This window comes from Bombus pascuorum, chromosome 1 (genome assembly GCF_905332965.1).
Source record: "Bombus pascuorum chromosome 1, iyBomPasc1.1, whole genome shotgun sequence".
NCBI lineage: Eukaryota > Metazoa > Arthropoda > Insecta > Hymenoptera > Apidae > Bombus > Bombus pascuorum.
This window is the reverse complement of record NC_083488.1, coordinates 17,718,362-17,738,595: the sequence shown is the minus strand read 5'-3', so window position 1 is coordinate 17,738,595 and position 20,234 is coordinate 17,718,362. Positions and strand designations below refer to the sequence as shown.

The 20,234-nt window shown below is 33.7% G+C and overlaps 1 protein-coding gene across 1 annotated transcript; it reads left to right on the top strand.

The window, feature by feature from the left end:
- The first annotated feature begins 7,655 nt into the window (after positions 1 to 7,655).
- On the top strand, positions 7,656 to 18,454 carry LOC132907302 (uncharacterized). The gene is made up of 7 exons (XM_060960253.1): positions 7,656 to 7,715; positions 7,835 to 7,957; positions 10,460 to 10,522; positions 11,242 to 11,304; positions 11,435 to 11,476; positions 11,552 to 11,626; positions 17,274 to 18,454. The coding sequence occupies exons 1-7, from the start codon at positions 7,656 to 7,658 to the stop codon at positions 17,346 to 17,348; spliced, it is 501 nt and encodes a 166-aa protein (XP_060816236.1). The 3' UTR covers positions 17,349 to 18,454.
- The last annotated feature ends 1,780 nt before the right edge of the window (positions 18,455 to 20,234 follow it).

Below are 20,234 nucleotides of genomic sequence, written 5' to 3'. Positions count from 1 at the left end.
GTTGTTGGAAGTTCTAACATGGTAATTTAATAGCGACAGCTTTGCGAAACGGATGATGAAATTTTTGGGATATTTTTGTACCCGGTGCGAGGGGAGATGTTTCATATAAGGAAAGTTGGCAAGTAGTATTTCCGTATGATTCAACTCTTTGATGTTCGTACGACAGAAGGAAAAACAAGGAAATTGTATTGTAATTAGTAAGATAATGGATATTAGAAACAAAATAGGAGTGGAATATTGAACGAGAAAGAAAAGAGTTTTATTATCTGATTCCTTTTTAATACATGGTATATATAATGTGACTGTTTTTTTAAATAAAGAGGATAGAGAGAGTTTACGTTTTTAATCACACCAAAATCAGTAAAAGATTATGCATAGCAGAAAAAAGTTGGAATATTCTACAATCTGAATATTCATTACGGATAACATTGAAAGATTTACGTGTGTGTACTAAATCTAGATATTTACAAGATTCATCAATGAGAGCGAAAAGATCTGCAAGATTTCTACGAGATCTCCCTATAAGATCTATAGGATCTAGAAAATATCCAAAATCTAATGAGGATTTATAAAATCTACAACATCCGTAATATCTAATGGAAATGTACGGTAAATTTCTGAAATAGCAGTCAATTCCTTCTAATTTGTACAAAGAAAGCTTTTGCTTCCATTACAATCATTCAGTATCTTCAAATTTAAAAAACTCTCAAAGACTCTTCAAAAAATGAATAAAGATAGAACGCATTCTCTTTCTCACTTTACTCGACACTCATCCACGCAAATAGACATGGAAATAGGCAAAGAATACCAAGTCGCAGTATTACATCACACTCGTGCGAACAAGATGTCGTCATATCTATCCAAGCCACGAAAATACAGGATGTGTCAATAAGAAGTATGTACTATCTAACATAACTTGTTGCCTATTGGTTTTATCCAAAAACGTTTTAAATAAATTATGTTACATTTCAAAGGACTCATCGAATGAACGCAATGTTATTCTTTTATATCTTATATTTTCTGAAATATCAGCCTGATCTTGAGTCCTTAAAACGACAGCGTATATTTTTTCTAATATTAGTAGATCTAGTTGGACATTCTCTATAAGAAGGTTTTAACCTATTTCTGTCCTTTCCATTAGTTCGGCATATAGTTTAACTTCAATTTGTCAAACTTAACGTATGAAAAACAAAGGCAACATGAACACAAGAATGCCACCTCTCGTCTTTTCTTGTCCCTCGTCCGTTGAATTTGACAAATTAAAGTTAAAATATCTGCTAAACTAATAGCTTTTCCGTATAAATAGGTTAATATTTTTCTGTACAGAATGTTACCTTACCATCTTGATATCTCAGAAAATCTAAAATATAGAAAATAACATTGCATCCATCCGATAATTTCCATCAAATTCAACGTAGCTCGTCTAAAACGTTATTCGAGAAAATCGCTTAGGTAACGAATTATTTTACATAATATTTCATATCGACTCGCCCTGTGTATTCTAAACTTTCATCATCTTCTATTGGTCTGTTGACGCTGTATAAACTGTTTCGAAATTCGCTAGAAATACCGAAACACCGGAGGAACTCCGAAAAAATCGGATCCCAGACGTCCGATCTCGGTCTTAACCGTCGTTGAACGCTTAGTGAGTACTTACTTCCGACAGAGAGTATCCAGTCTCAATCCGAAATCGTTACAGTCGCCGATCCTTCAGCCGCTGATTATTCCGTGCTCTAACCTTCGCGCTAGTGGCGGCTTGTCTGGACGTCTCTCTATCGTTTTCTCTCTTTCTGCTATACCCAATGTTCTCCCTTTTCCCGGGCGCACGGCGTTCGCGGAGGATCCCCCGGAGCGTCGAGTTTTAATTACACATATTTTTTGTGCGAGCCGCTCTCGAGGCTCGCGGTATGCGCCAGAAGAGCCCTACACGACGGCGACGTGAATATTCTGAATTTTGACGGACGCTCGACGCTTCTGGCATTGCCATCTCGACGCCGAGCGACCGCGAAATCTGGTTTCCCGCTCGTCGCGAAAAACCATTGGCCCGCATACCTCTTACCCCTCCCCAACATCCTTCTCCTCATCAAATGTAAGTTCTTTCGGCAAGTGCGAACATTCCAGCGACCGTAAATCGTTGTGTCGACGTTTATAATTTGCGATTTGGATGTTGCATTGGATCGTGGTATTACGTTAAACGAAGTTGTATTTTAATTCTTTCGTCGTAGTACCGTTGGAAGTGTAAAAGTGTTATTTTGACAGGTGAAAAAAATCTGCGTGTAGAAATTTGTTTAAATATGTTGTATAGTTGGTTATGCTGTAAGAAATGTGCATATATAAATGATTTCATGTTATAGGAAACGTCTACTTATCCTCGATGTGTATGTGTGTTAACAAATGACTATGCGATATATAACGGCATATATAAATATAATTCGTACATGAGCTTCGCGTCGTTAAAAAATTAAAAAGATTTTAAAGAAATTCTTGACGACGGAATACCAACGAGAGAACCCCAGTGACTAATACATGCCGATTTTCATGAAATTTTGCAGAGCTGTTCATTAGACCTACCTAAGAAATTAGCCCTAATTCTCTCATGTCCGTTTTTTACTTTAATGGAGAAATCAACTATTATATCCGAGTTGACGCTTTTATGTAAGTGCTTATAAATAGTAAACGACAAAAGATATTAAAAAAATAGTTAAAATAAAAGTTATACCGCGTCTTGACACCTATAAATCTCCGCGAAAAACTTTTTGAAGAAATTACTTTACGACAATTATATTAAAAAATGATTTCTTCAAAATCATTAATATGTTGAGACTTATTATGTTATACCGTATTTTGAGACATAAATCTGTGAGAAAAATGACAACGAGATCGTTCTTTTTATGTACTTTTCCTAAGAAAATGATTTCTTCCAAAAAATTTTTGCACAGATTTATTTATAGAGTTTCTAACTGTAATTCATTAATTATAATCTTTTGCAATTTTTGAAATTATTAATGCAAAATAGATATTATATCAAAAATATATTCTTTTCTTTCGCTTTCCGTTGAACGTGCTGTACGATAACCATGTTTCGAGAAAGAAACAAAAGATATCCTCGTTATACAGAAGCCGCGATTAACAATAATCTTCGTGCCTTCAGCATATTTTTAAAGGAATTAGTTAACAACCGTAATTAAGGAGTACACATGAGACGTGTTCGCAGTCTAAATGAAAAAAAAAAGAACTATATTGCGTGTGGTTTATTCGCTGCACAGCTGGAGCATGCTATATATTACGAGGTTATCATAAGTAATGTTTGCAACTCCCTTCAGTAATAAAGCAACGTATAGAGACTCGTACATTCGCGTACTTTAAATTACTCCTGCTGCAATGTTCCACTTATTGCAATACACAGAAAGACAAGAATCGAGGTTTTGATCATAAAGTCGTAGGTGTATTTCGTGTTCATGAAGAATTAAACGAAGTGTCTATGTGGATTAAAAATGCTCCTGTTGCAGTGTTCCACTTATTACAGTACAAAAAGGAGGTTCTGATCATAAAGTCCATGAAATTAAATGAAACACTTACGTAGATTTGGGGAGATTCGTTTTAACACACATATATGAATAACACAAGGAGATAATTTAAATAATCAATATTATTTAAACATGAAACTTTATCTAATATATCATAGTTATGAATATATATATATATTTATTTATTTATTTGTGTTTAAATTTTATAAATAGGAATTCTCGAAATATTCGGTATTTTCATAATTCATATGCAAGTTTCATCAGTCAATACTAAATAATCGATGATTACATTGTGTGTAGAGTAAAAATGAAGAGAGCGAATAAAACTATCTTCCAGGGACAAACGTTTTGATCTACACATCCGTAACACGCGATCCTCCTATTTTCACACAAATTTTCTATGTGGAAGATATTTTTTTCAAAACCGGTAGCAAACTTTTATCTAGACCAACAAATCCTCAATTGTTGAAGTCGGGATCGGCGATCATGAGAAAAGGAAAATGTCCAAATCTTATTGATTTTTATGTTCCCGCGCTGACCTCGACAGTTTTTTATTTATGGCCTATCGAATTTTGAATTTCGACTGGTGAGCCGGACTTCCGACATCGCCATTTCGATCACGAACAACCGTGAAATCCTGTTTCCGGTGAGCTAACAGTTTCGTGTGTCGCGAAAATATTGAACACCGTTCATTTGTCAAAACTTTTCTCAGGTACATGTGTTAACCTCGAACGTATATCTGCAATACCATATTTTCATAACTTTGTTCGATATCGTGGATTAATTCCGCATGATTAAAATGGATTAAAATGAATTTCATTTAAGCAAGTATTTATTACATCTCCATCCGTGCATATCAACGTTTTCTGATATAATACGTAATATAAGTTTAATAATATTCCAACGGTTCATAAAATATGCAAAAGGAAAAGAACCGTAACACTATTCGGATAGTCGAGCCGTTCTCCTGGTTCCGTTGCTTTTGCGTCCCCCTTTCTCGTGCTTTGCCCTTTACTTCCTCTTCTTAAAAATCCCCCTCTCGTAGATGAATTTGATTTAATAACTTACTGTTTAATTTGAAGAGATAATTCAATAAAATCTAACATAAAATTGCTAATTTGACACAACTTTACTGACCTTCTTTGGAAATCCAAATAGATAACTTCAAGTGTAAATAATTGCATACACATACATATTTTTGACAAATCCAATGAAACGTTAAACATCCTACACATCTTACATACATCCATTCTACAGTACATTCACAATCAGTTAAATCTAATTTCCTACTACAGTTTTTACATCCAACATGAACATTTGCTCTACTTACTATCTTTCATTCGGTATATTCCGATCTTGCAATAAGATAGAAAACAGAACAGGACTGAACAAAAGGCAAAATTCAGTGTCGAAACGCAGCTTTGCAAGCAAAGCTTACGGAAATTCCAAGGAGGAAACTTTACAAACTACAATGACAATTATAAAATTTCACAGTGTCTGTGCAGCAGATATACATGCAAGCTATTTTTAACGCTATTACAACAAACACAGATCTTTTACGTTTTATCTCCTGCTTGCTATGTGTATCCTTTTATTCAACGTGTTTCGATCTTGCGATAAGATACAAGATGGAACGGGACTAAACAAAAGGTGAAATTCAGTGTCGGGGCGCAGCTCTGCGAGCACGGCTCGCGGAAATTTCGAGGAGGTAACTGTACTGTTGAAATGTTTCTGGTTGAAAAGCGCGCACGAGCGCTACGCCATTCCTCCACCTTTCGAAACATTTTCAATTTACGCCACAATTTACAGAGACGTCTTTTACACGGATGCGGTGTATTTCGAGGCGCGGCCTGATATCCTGACTCTACCATTCGGACGTCCGGACGACGCCAACAAATAGTCATGAAATTCTATTTCCAACGTCGCGTCGTCGTCAGGTTAATACGACATTCTGCAACCACGGGCGCAATTCCGATGAAACTGATTCGAAAGAAGGAGACAAACAGCTCGTCCCATCGTGATCGTCATTCGATTTTTTGATTTCGATTTTTCGACAAGAGTCCCCTTGCACGATAATTGAACATCTCAGAAATTAAGTTGATTAATTGTACGTTTAGTAAACTTTTCATTTTCGTTATCCAGCTACGCAATTAATATTCAGCGTAGAAGAAACACTCATCACTTACGTTCGTAAGTTTATTTATCTCAAGGTGTTATAAATGACAGTAAGTTCCAAAAAGAACTAGGAAATTATTTATAGAATATCAGTACTTTCTACTTTTTTCAATTTATGGAATTAGTCAATGTTACTTCTCAATGACTCATATATGTATAATAATATTAGTGAATCATCAAGTGACAAGTAGTAGCTACTTGTTATACAAACACTTTACTATTTTATAATTTTTCCTGTATTTTGCAAAGTTCATTTGTAGAATTTTCCATGCTTTATGAGCAAACTTGTTATACAAAATATTCATATAAAAGGCGTTAGTTGTATTGTTATTATTGTATTATTATATCACATCTTGTAAGCATAATGTAAAAAATTACTAAGGATTTTATTTTGCCTTCCATTTTATGTTGAGAAAGGTACTGACACTTCATTAAAAACAATAATATCTAACAAACTTCATTGATCAGATCGACATATTTCGACGCGAATTTAATAAAACTTCAAAATACCGTTCAATGTCATTTAATATGGAGAAAAACCGGAACAGTATTCTTACGCCTTCCACTAAACGAGATACTAGTCCGAAGAATTGCCTATTATCATGCGGAACATTCTGAAACCGCTTAAATCCATTAGAAGGCACAACAAGAAAGAGCAAACACGATCAAACTCATTATTAAATCCAGCGAATTCCCTGGGACCCGGCTAACGATAAAAACCAACGAGACCATCGTTTCTAACTTCTCCTTCGTTTTACGGAGGCCGCGATCGAACCGCAAACAGTACGAACGAAAAATTAAATAAGCGTCTGGCGATTATTGCAAAGGAGCACGCGGCTGAATCTACCACGTTTCCATTGTTCGTGCAAATATCGAAGGCTAAAAGTTGAAAGCGGGTGGAAAATGGCAAAGGGAACAGGTAGAATCTATCAAGTCGTTCGTTTTACCGATGGAAGCCACCGATCGCTAAAAAAAATAATGTCGTTACGATGGTGTACGGTTGTTGCCATGTACCCGTGGCCGAATTATCATTATTGTGAGCGACATTGTTTGAACATGCCGCATCAATTTGTATTGATGTTTACTTCTATCGTTGCTCGCGATCGATCACTGCACATAGATGTATAAATACATACAGGGTGCGTCCGAAAGTTATGTACACGAGATGATTGTCGATAAAAAGGTAAGAAGGAAATATAGAATAGAGTTTTCTCATATGATGATCCGTTCTAGAGGAAATCGAGTTTGGAAATTCGTCGAGTATACTTGAACTTGACAAACTACCGAGTGGATATGACCCGACAATTAGTAATAATAAACAAACGATAGGAGGATATTCAATACGTGCGAAAATAAGGCGAAAATGCGCAATTCAATTTTTGCGTTCAATGCTTCATTTTCAAGAAAAATGGAGTTTGAACGTGTTTAGTTAGGAATTGGCAGGTCTACGAGAAATTTTGAAATTTATTTTCTTGGAAATAAAGCGTCTTCTGAACAAACTTTATTCTATATTTTCAACTTACTTTTACACATAAAATCACCTCTTGCAATTATTTACTTTCGTTTAGTGTACGAAATTAGCCATGTTCAAGTACACACGATACATTATCATATTCGATTTTCTCAGAAACAAGAAAACATCGTATGACAAAATTCTATTCTATATTTTCTTCATACTTTTACATAATTCATCTTATATCCATTCGTGCATTACTTTCGAACACATACCTCTCGTACGAAATTCAACAGACATACATGTAAATATGTGTACTTATATATGGAAGAGGGGAAGGGCAATAGGGTGGGGCAAGGGAAACACGTCGACCATTTTCTGTCAAACGATCCGCCGAAACTGTCAGTTTTTTCGACTCGCGTGGACCGTCCAAATTCACGTGATGCTCGTGACAATTGCGAAGAATTATCGGCTTCGCGGTATCAAAACTCGAAATCGCCATGGAAGTCGCAAGATTCCACAAATACTACAGATCCTATAATTCTGGTCCTCAATGGCTGGTCCGTAGACAGTTATGCGTATCTTTTTGTCGAAAGTCGCATTGGCGAATAAGAAAGTGGAGTGACATAAAATACGAGATAACCCCGTGTCAGATGAAAATGATTCCTTTTGGTTTCAGTTATACCAGTATCTGCTGGCGGATACTAAGCTGAGGCTCATGTTTAATTTGGGTCCGCAATGCGGGATCGTTACGTTCGTTACCTTGCTCATGATGTTCATCGTCATTGTCTGTTCGCTTGTGGTAAGTCGGATTTTTGCTCATTTTTATGACAACGGTTCTTTTCGCGAGACAATCGGACAAAAAATTTAATACGTTGACTGCCAGCCACAGCATTGGAATACTGTCACTTATTTCTGCAGAATAATGTTACATTGTTGTATGGTAATACATTATTAGATTGTTATATTAATAATAATGTAACGCATTGTTATATTGTACTATACGACGTGTGACACAAAAGAAACAAGACTGCGCCTGTAACTATTTTTATTAAACAAATTCAGAAGATTAACTAGGATCATCTTCGAAGTAGTTCCCTTTCGAGTTGACACACAACCGCATATGATTGTGCCAGCGTTTAAGGCAACTCAGTTCGAGACAATTCCGTTGAAAATCCCTTCCGTTGCTTTCGCTTTCGCACTTTCTAACGACAAAAACTGGGTTCATTTGATGAAGTGGTTCAAAGGCACGAACTTGAGACATACAATCTTTGTCGTAAGGTTTGATCAATAATTGAAAAATGTCGTTTCAAATTTTCCCAGCTTAGCAAAAAACTTAATATTTATCTGCTGTTTGCTTTTCCTGTCCAACATTTTTCGATCGAGCGGAAACACTAAATTGAAAACGCATCCATTTGTATCGATTGTGAGTGTAACGATCGAGCTAATCTTTGCAACACTGTCACTACACAAAACATCTTTGATAGTCGATCCTTTATCTTTCCCCTACCACGCTTCATTCCCAAGCTGTAAGTGCAGTCCTGTGCTTTTTGTGTCGCACCTCATAATATTATTATGGTAATATTTGAAAGTATCACAAATTTTACGAACATGTTTCTTTAGCTTAAGCTCTTTAATTAATTCCGAGATTAATCTATATGACGTCACTAGCAAGTATAATGTCAGTCGCCGGTGACCTCCGTGGCACTCGACGTATTAATATTATAACGACCGGCGACGCCACACTAGGCATCACGTGAGTTAACTGTCAGTGTTAACTACTATAAAATTATACAAGTATATTTATTTATTTATAGACCTTCAAATCTTTTATCATATTAATCTTTTAACTTTTCAACCATTCCAAGTTATAGAATTTTTTCTACAAACGTAACACAACAAATGTAAAACATAAAACTTATATATTTACATATTTTATACATTCTCCACGTGAAAGTTATACACGAACCTGAGTCGTTAGTGGCCTTAATAACGTAACGTGATGTATAAGAGCAAGTGTTCCGCAAAAATGTATCTAAGATGAACATGTAAATATACGATATTATTTATGAATCTTAACTTTTCTCATTTATATATTTATTATATTATTAAACTTTTAAGTCTAACTGTCTAAAGATATATTTACAAAACGGTTTTGTAACTATCTGACAAATTAACCATGTTGCAGGGTTAACAATGTTAAAAATGAAAAGAACCAAAAGCTGTAAATGGATTAAGACTGTATTTTATGACAACGTATCTTACAGGTTAGCTCGTGATTTAACGCCTCGTTGCATTACAATTGTTCTGTTAAATCGTGGCCGGTTAATTCGTCTGGATGAACGGAAGACAGACGGATCGATAACAGTCGAGAAAGTATCGTAGTATCGTCGACAAGATGTCTCGCAATTACGAGTGTTCGTTTGCATCGGTTCCTCTTTTTTTCCTCTTTCTCTCTCTCTCTCTCTCTCTCTCTCTCTCTCTCCTTCTTTCTTTCTTTCTCTCCTTCTTTCTTTCTTTCTCATTCTTTCTCTGCGGTGTTCTGATTAGCGGAAAGATCGAAAGTTTTTATCGGCGTTGAACGGCGAGAAAGGTTAATTTGATCAAGCACGAAGTTGCAAGCACGTCGAGCATGTTCGACTTTATTTAGCACACTTTCATATTGAGATTTGGAATATTCTTCATTTCTTTAAGCAGGATTCCGACTTAAACTTTCAAGAGATGAATTTCTATTCAATAATTTCATCAATGATCTCATTATTATAAACGTATCCCTATATTATTAAACGAAGATTAAAAATTTTGCTTTATATTATTCTGTAGCTTTAATGTCTTCTTAAATCTTATCGTGTTATATATTGTAATGTTACACGACAATAATAAATAACTTAATTATCGTAACCGTCAATTCCTAAAGTAGAAAACTAAGAAGATGATATCCTGACGTGATTGTTTTAATTAAAATATCAAGCAATAATCTTTATATAGATCACAGAGACGATAACAGAATGACATTCGATAAATGAAATATCAGGTAACCTGAGAGATTACACATCTGTCGTTGCTGCAAAAATAGAATGTCACGATAAGCAACTATCTGTTACAAATTTTCAAATTATAGTATAAAAATCTGGAAATAGAATGTTTAAGATGACGAATGATTTCGTCCTGACGAAATTGATTTGATGTTTGACTTTTACGTGGTTTATATATGATACGAAAATACGTCAGTTTTCCGATAGATCTAATAATATTCTACATATTTAAAGACACCAAGTTATTCATTTTCATGTATCGAACCCAGGGTGCAAAAGCGATCGTCTCGAATCAAAAACTCTTCCTGGAATTGCAAAAAGAAGCAGACAAGGTACGGCGAATAACAACATGTTGAATTCACTTTGAAACGAAGTATCACTATACAGGGCATCTCATTTTTCGAAAAAATGTTTCAAATAAAACGGGACCGTCTTATGATGAACACCAGATTTGTCTATATGGTGGCATTTTTCGAGATCTCAGCATAACTTTTGTTTCCTTAAATGACACTATAGACTCTTTCATACCTGTTTCGATTCAGTTTTTAATCCTCTGTAAAGAAGTATCAAGGTTCTTTTATCTGAAAATGCGTAGTTTAAAAGATGTTTCAATGTTAATTTCATCAAATTGTGAAAGAAAAACAAAGAAAACATAAACGCAAAAGCTTTGCGTTATCTTTCCTTGTCTTTCAAGATTAAAATATCTTTTAAACTAATCACATTTCCACCCAAATACTTTGTACCTTTTTGTAAAGAATTAAAAAATGCATCAAGTGGTGTACAAAAAAAAATGTATAGTTCTATTTAAAAAATACAAAGGACATATCGAAATTTCGAAGGAACGTCCACATCGATAAGATTTGCGAGGATCATAAGATCATAAGATGTTTTGCTCGAAACAAGAGCTTTATTTGTATAATTAATAATGGTAAATTTATCGAGTATGCTTTATTTGAGATGCTTTTTAGAACAACGTATAATTCAGCAGATAGTTGTGTGAATCGTTTAAAATGGGACACCCGGTCTACATATAATCATGTTTAATTTACAGAAAATTCCGCGGAAGAAAAGCATGGCGGACATCAGACCGATCTACAATTGCATTCATAAGCACGTAAGTTTGTTTCGAGTCGGTATACCATGCCGAAAGTGCATTTCGTTGTTTTGCCTTCGTACAGAAGGAGTTGGTCGGCACGGGCAACAATACGGTTACGGTGAATGGTAAATTGCTTTCTGATTTCCAGTTGCAGCAGACCGATGTGTTCCAGGAGAAGACGAAGAAAATGGTAGGTTGTTCTACACTCGAATAAATTTCTCCCCTCTTTAGAGTTACGCGACTTAAGCTCTCTGTATTTCGACAGCTCTACAAGGAACGCCTGGAGTTGGAGATTCTGAGCAGCAGAATAAACTGTATCAACAAACTGTTGAAACCTGAGGTAAGACGTTAAAAAATCCGCCTGTTGCAGAACAAGACATGAAACAAGGCAAATCGCGTTTTGGTTGCAAACAAAATACGATTTTTCGAATATAATAGTTACGAAAAATATTCGCACACTATTGTATTTATCATAACATTTACGTACTAATTAATTAGATTGAAGTGTATTAAATTTCGTATAATTCAGTAATACTTTCATATGAATCCAAAAATTTGATACCGTGAAAATGAAATATAGAAGCTGAGAAAAAAAATGCTTCAGTGGGAGATAACGATATGTGCCAATACTTTTTGTAGACACTGCGATAGGAAATAATAATATTTAATACGTTAGTATGCATTTTATCCAGTTTGTGCAAAGAAAAATGTATGTCACAAAGAAACGTAAATGCGAAAACATCTAATATATCTTGTATTAGTTGCTTCATATGAAATATCACATTTTTAACGAGTTGTACTTTACTGAATTTTAAGGAATATTCGTTTATGTATATAAAAGCTAAACAATTAAAATTATATTCGAGATAAAAGCTTCTTAGGTTTCGAATGATTTTATATTATAACTTAATAATTCGAAGTCTTTTGTTTCTTTCCTTGTCGTATCAAATAATTACATATGTGTAGTTTATCTTAACGGCTACTCACTTAATCTCAAAATACTTCTTTCTTCTGCTATTGATCCGATACAATCTGTTTTATTAAAAAATAATTTAATAATCTAATCTAATAATATAATCTGAAAATTTTTATAAATATTCGCGGATATTATCTGAAAGAATTGAAATTTGATCTAAATTTCGCGTTTCATTCGTAACACACCTTTATACTATTTTTTCCTTATCTTTTTTTATCTTCTGTTCTTCTTGTTTAATTTACGAAATAGGAAGTTGCTGTTGAAATTTTCTAATTAATGTTAAATATATGAGTCGAACGGGATACGTAATAGGGAGATGTAATATGTTTATTAATATTTTAAGAAGAGAATGCGTGTAACCATTAGAAAATTGTGAAAATCTCGCAACTTCATAAAAGAGTATGAATTAATCGTTTAGGCTACTTAAATACTTTTGATGTGAAATTTTTTATATAATTCCTTTACGAAATTTAAATCTATCTAGAAGAGTTATTAACAATTCAAAAAGTAGGATGGAATTCCTGCTATCTATTCTTCATGTACGTAGACATTGTTAATTAAATGAAAGATTCACCATTTCATTACTTCAAAGTAGTTTGATATTCATTCACGCCGTGACTGGAACGTGTGAAATCACCTATCGACTTAATAACGTATAGCTCCAGGTTGAATAGAGCACATATCGTTTAATTAACATTTAATTCCTATAATTAAAATTCAATGTTCTCTTTTGACGTTTGAATATTTTGCTATCAGACAAGTACTATTATTGATTCCATATAATGATTTAAGTATTACCATATTATGATAAGTAAATTTACTGTAACATTACAAAAATATAAAAATAAAAAGGTAGGTATAAAAAGTATATGCAAAAGGTAGATATGAAACGAGTTCAAGGCATAATATTAATTAAGCAAGCAAAAGGCAGGATACTTGGGAAAAAATGTACTTACATTCTTATGCGTATAGATGTAACAGAAAGACACGTTTATTCAATGCTATTGATTGATATTAAATATCACGTGCAATATAGTGTCTTTAGGTTATATACCAGCAAAATAATTTAGTAAAATGATGGCATATTTGAGTAAAGCAGCAGTGAAACGTCAAATTCTATTCTTTTCTTCGCTTTACGAACAATTCGCTATTAAAAGATTCACAAGTTCCCTGGATCATCGGTTATATACGATAGTCAGCGGAACTGAAACTTCCATCGAACAAATAGAGATATTCTTTGCAAAAATTGTTCAAATAAAATGGATACGAGTGAAGACGAAACTGTCAAAAAATTCAGTACAAGTGGAATTTTCCTCCGATTAAATTTGCCAACGTAATTTTCCTACTCTTCCAGTTTAAAGCTCTGACAAAACGCTTACTTACCGCTGGGCACGGAACGTGTTGAAAAGTCGAGTAAAATTTCAAAAAAATGTACCCACTCTTATTCCGACCGGGCGAGTAATTATTAAACCCAGTTGGATCATAAAATTCTATTTTACGTGTTTTACAAACGTCTCGTACGGTCGCTAAACTTCGAACTTTACAGAGAATATCGCACCACTGTGACTTTCAAGTGTAGCCAGAGAAGCGCTAACAACCACATACCCAAAACCAATTGACCGACGCAAAAATAGAATCAAACTCGCCTTTCAACCTATATCTCGAACTTTCGTTGCTCCACGAGTTTCCTTTACGATCTGTCTTTCCCTTAAACGGTTGAACGTGTTACGAAACACAAAATCGAACGAACGGAGAAAAACTTCTGATCACACGTCAGAATGTACAGAAATTGTAAATAGTCCGACTATAGACAAAAGCAATATCTTGTTATACATACAATTATTGAAAATAGATCCAACAGATTAGAGGAAATAGAAATTTTTCAAAATTCTTTAGAGAAAAATTCCCGTATCGGCTTTGTAAAGAACTTCTTTGTGTTTTAAAAAAGAATATCTAGCTGAACTACGATAAATCATTCTTAAAATACATAGAACGTTTCTAGGTTTTAACGAACTTTCTAGAATTTTTCATCTTTTTTATGTCATATTTTATCGTCGAGATGTATACAGTAAGTTATTTTTCATTTGCTATCGTCATAACATAATCGATGATTCTAAAACCCGACAAAATTTGCACGTCAAATAGGTCAATATACATATAGTGGCAGATAAAAGAAAGTTTAAAATTAAGACACCGTGAATCTTAGTAACTTTTATACTAAAAGTTGTTTACCATGTTCATAACAATCATCCATTCTGTGGTATATATCTATCCAATGCTCTTATTAAATAAAATCTATTTTGTAAAATTATGATATCTTCTTTTACACTTATTATCTTATAAACCTTCTTATATTCTTTCTATTACGCTATTGTATATACAACTACTTTAAGATAGCAGGTAATTCAAGAAATTAACACAACTATTATAAGCGCTCTTAAGAGTTCCAAAGAGTTTATAAAATTATGTTGTTCTTCTTTACACTTATTATTCTATAAACTTTCTTCTATCCGCAAATGTATATACGGCCACTATAAGATAGCAGCTAATTCAAGAAATCTATACAACTAATGGAAGCGTTCTTAAGACGTGCGAAAGAGTTTGTAAAATTATTTTGTCTTCTTTAGCCTTATTATTTTATAAAGTTTCCTTTATCAGCCGCTATTTATACAACTACTGTAAGATACCAGCTAACTCAAGGAATTAATAGAACTATCAGAAGAGCTCTTAGGACATTCCTCGCGAATCTCCTTTTTCATTTAACTTCTCGAGCGTCGTACAATGGGATTCTCCTTGCAATTACGTCAGCTATCCTTTCATCACATTTTTAACAATACGATGGCCACGCTAATAGACAGAATATATCACGCAGATAAGACGTATGATGTTCATTCAGCGGTCGCGTGACAACTTAACTTCGCTATTCAAGCTCGGCAGGTCGCGCGTTCAACGGAATTCGTCGCAAGAAACGAACGTCGGCCACCGTGCAGGGGTTGTAGAAGGTTGGAAAAAGCAAGATCTCACGACGCGATAATACGCCAGTCGTACGAACGAGCCTGTGCTTTTCAAAATTAGATTAAAACGATTAAAAGCTGCCCGTAGCCCAGCTGCGACCAAAAGGGACGAAATGCGATTTTCATCTTGTTAATTAGGACGAACTCGCGGAAATTCGCGCGGTTTCAGATATACATCGTGCGAACTTAAAGTATATCACGCCGACGGGCGTTAAAAGTGTCTGGAAACTTTTCTGTCCACGCCAGACAACAATGAGAACGACGATTGCGACGACGACAAGACGGGATTTAACGTTTACAGTTGCGTTTCATAAGATAGAAATTGTACAGGCAAAAACGTATTAAAGACATGTACATTCGCTAGAGTTTCTATTTATGACTGTGATTGAAGATTTAAAGAGAATGTATTAAAGTTGTATTAAAGTTGGATTTTTTGTTGTACATGAGATATATAGTATCTATAGATAGTACATATCTTATTCTATCTTTCAATTTCTTTTTCCTGTTTTTCTGTTTCCGATTCAACACGAGCGAAAGTTAACAATCGTTGTGAATTGTGGCTTTATTTTATTTTTAAAAAGAGAAACAGAAAATATGTTGAGGAGGATATTCAATTTCTGTATTGTATAAGTGATATACCTTAAAAATATTCTGTTTTGCGTTTTAATAACTTTTATCAATTGAAATTTTTCTACAGGCTCTGTTCTAGCTAGGTTGCAGATACTTATGCATTTATAGGGAATCTAAATTTATATGTGCAAAAGCGTATGGAATAAATATTCGTAATAAACTACTTGTTACAATATTTAAAGAGTGTAATGAATCTTCATTTAGGTTTCGCTTTTCTAGTTGCGTGAAAGAATATACGTAGCTTTATCTTGTTAATTAAATTTATAGAAAAGCTGAAGTAGTAAGATGCAAATGAAATATGAATAAAACGATCGGTATAAAATATAGAAACTAAAATATAGGCAGCAATTAGTAATTTTGCATTAATTGGATTTGTTACGAAACTGGAATGAGATATAATTCGAATTAACAAAGTGACTAATGAGAAACGTAAAACTTAAAAAACAGGGAAAACGTTAAAGAGTTTATTGAATTTAGGATTGTCCTTAATATCTTTACATTAGTTAAATCTATAAATAAATTGAAATAACAAGATGTAAACTAAAAGCTAACAAGGTAGTCAATGTAGAGCGTAGACGTTAAAGGAGTTGGGGCAAGTTGGAAAAATGTTTCGAAGGAATATAATTGAGTTGCACGGAATATTGACAAGCAGCATTAGTCTTTTCCTGTTTATTCTTCACATTCTAAATTTACTTTCAGCAAAGGAAATAAAATCTCGAAACTTCAATTTCTACCCTGTAAGTCGTCGCAGAAAAGCTTCTCCACTGTTAGACAAAATCAAATTACCAAAAAAACCATCGCATTAATAAAATAATGTTATAAAATTCTATCGAGTGATACAACTTTTTGAGATGACAATTTCATTTTATTTGTGAAAACTCGAACGCTGTCAAACGTAACGAAAGCATGAATTTAACTCTCGCTTACCTGTCCTTACTTAATCTTTCGAATTTCAAAAGGTAATTCCTAGATAACAATTGTCTGAAAGGAAACAATAATAGTACTTTGAAAAATTTCTATTCCGATTGGTAATTTCTTCGGAAGATTTAAAAAAGAATATGATATGTTACATTATACGAAACTTTTGCCAAAATTAATAAACTCCAGCGAAGAAAAGCGATAACTAAAATTTCCTATGCGAATTTCGTAATCGAAAGTACTGAAGCTAAAATCGCTAAATAATTCAACTCGAAAGGATTAAATAAAAGTGATACCATGCCAAAAAGATTGTAGAAGACTCGTTAACTTGCTTCGTAGAAAGGAGAAAATTAAAATTATCTCGAGCTACCTAAAAATTCATTAATCCAGCTGCTATCGTTTCAAAAGAGATACTTCTGTTCAGAGAAATTCGCGCATGCATGTTTCAGGCGCAGACTGAATGGCGGCGGAGCAGGTTACGAAAAGTGTATTATCGTCCCATTAACTCGGCCGCGTCGAAGTAATAGCCGGCGGCGTAACAATGTAATTAAGCAAATACAAATGCGTCCAATAAAGAACGTACAAATTGCATCGACTTATTACGCGCAGACGCGTTATGAGTTTGCGATGCTCGTGCATGTACCAACGCTGAAAACTTTCGCCGCGTCTGATCGCCACGAGGGGCATATTAAAGCTTCGTGCTTGTTTTCTAAACAGTATAACATTCTTTTATGTGCATTTAACACGAATCTGAAACATTGAAAATTATCGTGAAACGTCTATAAATTATGCATCTATCGAAGTATAATATTCCGATAAGAATAATTTTCGATTAGTTTTAGTAGTATTTAGAAGTGTCATAATTTTCTAGCGGTACCACGTTGACACTGCCGTTATTTGTAATTGTGAATAATAAAAATTCTAAAATGTATCGAAATTTGACTTTTTACAATTTAAAAATTGCAAATATAAAACGTGGATTTTATAATAAAATGTACATAGAAAATATACATACATATATGTACATGTGAAGAGTCTACAGGCAAAAGGGGAAATGTCAAGTTCTAGTATTCCTCAGAAAACGAAAATTCATTTTTCAATATATAATAGTCACAACTTCATATTTTCATGGATATTATATACATATAAATGTATATATGTATAATATACATATATTCATAGATATTATATAGAAATAAAACATTATAGTCCTCTGCATCATCAACTTCCACTTATAATTTTAAGCAATATATGACACGTTAAACTGTGGAAAATGAAAAGTACGCAGTACACCCTAATTTCTTATAACTACTGCAAAATTCAGAAAATTTTAATGCAAATTAATACGACGCACCCACTGGTAAAGAGTACATACAGGAGCATATGAAAAAATGATAAACTCAAGATTCGGCAAAATTCGCATTCCCCCTTTTCCCTGTTGATTCTTGGCATGTATTCAAGGAAGAAGTGCGAAAGGCTTTCTGTTTTCGATTTATGAAAGACTGCGTAAAATTGGTCGTAAATATGCAAGTTAAAAGAAGTTTCTTCTCTAGTTTTATTATTTCTAGCATTTTCTACGTATGTAAATATATAGGCTAAGTGTACAAAATAAATATTTTATGTACGTATTGAAAATAAGGACTTTATTCGATAATTGACCGTGGACTTTTGGATAATCATTTATAAAAATCAACTATTGAAAATTCAAGTAATTAACATTGTTTATATTTAATTAAAATATTCAATTGTAAAAAATTCTTCTCTCATTTACGTAACAATACCTAATAGTTTCTAATTTCCACAGTCGAAATGTCCCCAATTTAACCGTGCCTTAATTTCATTCTAAATTTAACCACGAATCAATACACATACGTACACTAATCATTCTCGTTTTCTTCGGTGAAAACAACTATAGATTCAACAAACATTGTGCCGATTTTGAACAATCGATATCATTTCTTCAGCAGAATTTACAGAATCTGATCGATTTGATAAGTGAATCGAACAATTTTCTCATTCTTTCTCTCCTTTATAGAACCCACAGTCTACACGTTAGGAAACAATCGAGTAATTCTCGTGCTCCATTTAATTTGATTCTTTTGATTTTAATTTCTTTCTTTCTTTCTTCCTTCTTTCCTTTTTTACATTTTTCACTAACGCCAACTGTATTTGTACTTGCAGGCTATAAATTAAGTTTATATTCAAATCTAAGTTACATGTACTTGACTTATATCTTTCGTGTATAGAGATTGCGATATATAAAATAGTTGAAAAACATTTTTAAGATATTTTATTTTCAAAAGATGAAAAGAAGAAGTTCCAATTAGTGAAAGAGAGAATCAATGGAAAGTAGTAGAAAATTGAAAAATAATTGTGTAAGATGAAATTCAAAAGAACCATGAAGGAATGTTTAAATATACGTATATGTATATCAATTATCTTATAATATTAATATCGGAAAAATTCAAAATGCATCCAACTATTCTAAAAATTTCAATACTTTGAAAAACGGTAGCTTTACAGATATTTCTCTTGGAATAAACATTGTTAAGTTTGATAATGAAAAATATTCATTGAAACGAGATTTTCATTCGCAAACTATGCGAGACACGAATAAAATTAATCGTTAATATACAAGTACAAATCATAATTGATTTAAAGATTTTCTTCTTTTTTCGAATTTCACTATTTCCGATAATTTCTTTCGACCGTATTTTTATTCTTCGTCAATTCCTTAACTTTTTTTTTCAACAGTGTTTTTCAACAGTAAGTACGCACAGTCGAAACTCTTGTCATCAATGTACAAGTATAAATCATACTTAATTTAAAGGTTTCCTTCGTTTCGAATCTCACCATATTCTACAGCTTCTTCTCCATCCTACCACTTTTCGTCAATTCCTTAAAACTCCTTCGTTTCTCAACGGAGAACACGAAACGCGAACAATCGAAACTTTGATCAGTAATGTACAAACACGGAACATCGTTAGCCGCGCGAATCAACTTCTACGTTCAGCAGCGTGCATAATTCATTCGCGCGTTTGACGTATGTAATAATAGAAACAATGGGACAACAGGCCACGGTAACGCGACAGCAATAACTCATCGCTGTCCCTGTGTGCATAACTCCTCGGCCCGGCTATCTTTTGAGACACACCGTCGTTGTGCGTTGTTGATTAATCAAACCGAATAATCTGGTCGAACTGAATTCAAATAATACGCATCCCTCTTACTCCCTTCCTCTTCTTCCTACTCTGCCGACAATTTCGACCATCCTGGCGTAAACATTAATAACCGGCGACACAGAGAAGATAGGTAGTTAGTGTTCAGTGCTGCGATACGAAAGAAAATTGTTTAGGAAACTTCATACATTTCACTTGTTGATGGAATTTTTTAAAAAAGATGTTTATCCA

Bases quoted from the DNA above. Each gene is read 5' to 3' on its own strand.
- LOC132907302 (XM_060960253.1), top strand. From the start codon at position 7,656: ATGGAAGTCGCAAGATTCCACAAATACTACAGATCCTATAATTCTGGT. The intron at 10,523-11,241 runs GTACGGCGAATA...TTTAATTTACAG, and splicing joins TGCAAAAAGAAGCAGACAAG to AAAATTCCGCGGAAGAAAAG. The intron at 11,627-17,273 runs GTAAGACGTTAA...TGCATGTTTCAG, and splicing joins ACAAACTGTTGAAACCTGAG to GCGCAGACTGAATGGCGGCG.